Source organism: Sinocyclocheilus rhinocerous, unplaced genomic scaffold (genome assembly GCF_001515625.1).
Source record: "Sinocyclocheilus rhinocerous isolate Xijiao unplaced genomic scaffold, SAMN03320098_v1.1 scaffold1390, whole genome shotgun sequence".
Classification (NCBI taxonomy): Eukaryota; Metazoa; Chordata; class Actinopteri; order Cypriniformes; family Cyprinidae; genus Sinocyclocheilus; species Sinocyclocheilus rhinocerous.
The window spans coordinates 579,780-581,727 of NW_015665627.1; the positions used below are offsets into that span (position 1 = coordinate 579,780).

General features: G+C 38.7%; 1 protein-coding gene across 2 annotated transcripts in view; it reads right to left on the reverse strand.

Annotated features, from left to right (window-relative positions):
* Positions 1–521: 521 nt before the first annotated feature.
* The window catches only part of LOC107731426 (inactive rhomboid protein 1-like), a 34,615-nt gene continuing 33,188 nt past the window's right edge, over positions 522–1,948 (reverse strand). For both annotated transcript variants that reach the window (XM_016542504.1, XM_016542503.1), the window contains one exon: positions 522–1,278. In XM_016542504.1, the coding sequence (XP_016397990.1) occupies positions 859–1,278 (420 nt within the window). In that variant the 3' untranslated portion in view covers positions 522–858. The remainder of the gene's footprint in view (positions 1,279–1,948) is intronic.

The following is a 1,948-nucleotide window of genomic DNA, read 5'->3' on the forward strand; positions in this document are numbered from 1 at the left end:
TGTGATGGCAAAGCTGAATTTTCAGCAGCCAAATATTATTATCAATGTTGGAAATGGTTGTGTTATATGATATTTTAGTGAAACTGTAAAAAAAAAAAAATTCTGACATTTGTCATTTCATTTAATCATTTATCATTTATTTATCATTTAAATGTATGTATTTATTTATGTGCTCTCCTATATGGTTTAACCATTAGATTTAATAAAGTTAACGGTTTTGTTTTACTTTTTGTACTTGGTTTTTAGCATTTTAGTATCAAATGAATTTTAGCATAAAAATTAGCTTACTGCAAGTCATTATGGGATTGCTTTTTCCACAAAGGACACATGTGATCCTCCCCTATATTTGGGTGCAGTGCCTTAAAGTACTTTTTGAGATGCAAATGAGCATCATTTTTAAGGGGGTTAATAATTTTAATGATTTTTTGTACTGTCCCTATGGTAAATAAACTCAAAATATCCCATTATTTTAAGGAACAAAAAGATGAAGAAAAAAAAGGCAGACTCAGTGATTTTGTCACATTGTATTTTGTGTCGTATGTGATCAGGTAGCTAAAACACTACCAAACATTACCACTGTAGTTGCACTACACACAGGTTTGCCTCAAAAGTGCTCTGATCTTACAGGATATAGCAGTAGCTGGTACTGAGTGAAAAGGCACGATTGGCATAAGTATTATTTTTCCCTCTTCTCTGAGCCAGAGAAATTAAAAACAATAAAACCTTCTTTAGAAAGTACATTATATAAAAATATTGTACGTTTAAGTCAAAGAGTCTGTAATCAAATCATTCCAGGCCAGCAGAAAGATGAAGTTGGCATCCAACTGCCCTCCATTCTAGCCCTTCTTCTGCAAGGCCTCAGTGGAGGTGAGCATTGAGGTCGTATTTCTCACAGAACTTGTCTGTCAGCGGGATGCAGGTGAGAAGCTCGCACCACTCACACTTGACGGGGTAAATGTAAAAGAGTACAACAAAGCTGGAGAAGATGCCCAGGAACAGAGCAAGTGCCACTAGGATCTGCAAACGTTTGCGGCACATGTCCATTTGGCCGAAGCTGATGTAGGGCAGGAAGGCGAAGGAAAGGAAGAAGCCTGAGACAAAGCCACAGATGTGGGCAAAATTATCTATCCAGGGCAGTAGGCCGAAGGCGAAGAGGCACAGCACTATGCATGAGAGCTTGATGAAGGCCCTCCATGGCCGTGCCAAGATCTGCCAGCTCTGGAACAGCTCCACGAACAGACAGGCCAAGATGCCAAATTGAGAACCAGCCGGACCCACCTGGCATTAGGAGAATAGAGGGGCAGTTACTAGCATGTTATATCCACACTGAAACTCAAATAACCTGGGGGATGCAAACTAGATCATTAGCCATCCGAATATGTCTACTTTCCTACCATATAGTATGTGAAAAACAGTATATTAAATGAGCATTATGTCTGTAAACGCTGCATGCAGTAGCTGAAAAATGCCATAGTGACCTTCTACATCTGCCAAATGTGCATCCAATGGAGACTTTACTATCCCATGAGCTCCAGTGATCATCATAGATCACATGACAATTCCAACATGGTGGATTATATACATACTACATACTTGAAAACTTACAGAACATTATTAACAGCCATTGCTTCAGTCCTCAGTGTCACATGATCCTTCAGAAACTATTCTAATATGCTGATTTGATGCTCAAGAAACATTTGTTATTAATATCAATGCGGGGGAAAAAATTCCTTAATGAATAGAAAATTCTTCGGAATGCTAGTGTACATGCTACTGTATATACAAATCTTTAAAATAACTATGTGATAACATTAAAGGTGGGGTATGTATTTTTTCAAAAACTCTTTAGAAAACTGAGTCGGGCCGAGTACCAAAACAAACTTGTAGCCAATCAGCAGTAATGGGCGTGTCTACTCATGATGCGGAGGAGAGAGCGGTCAGTGCACAG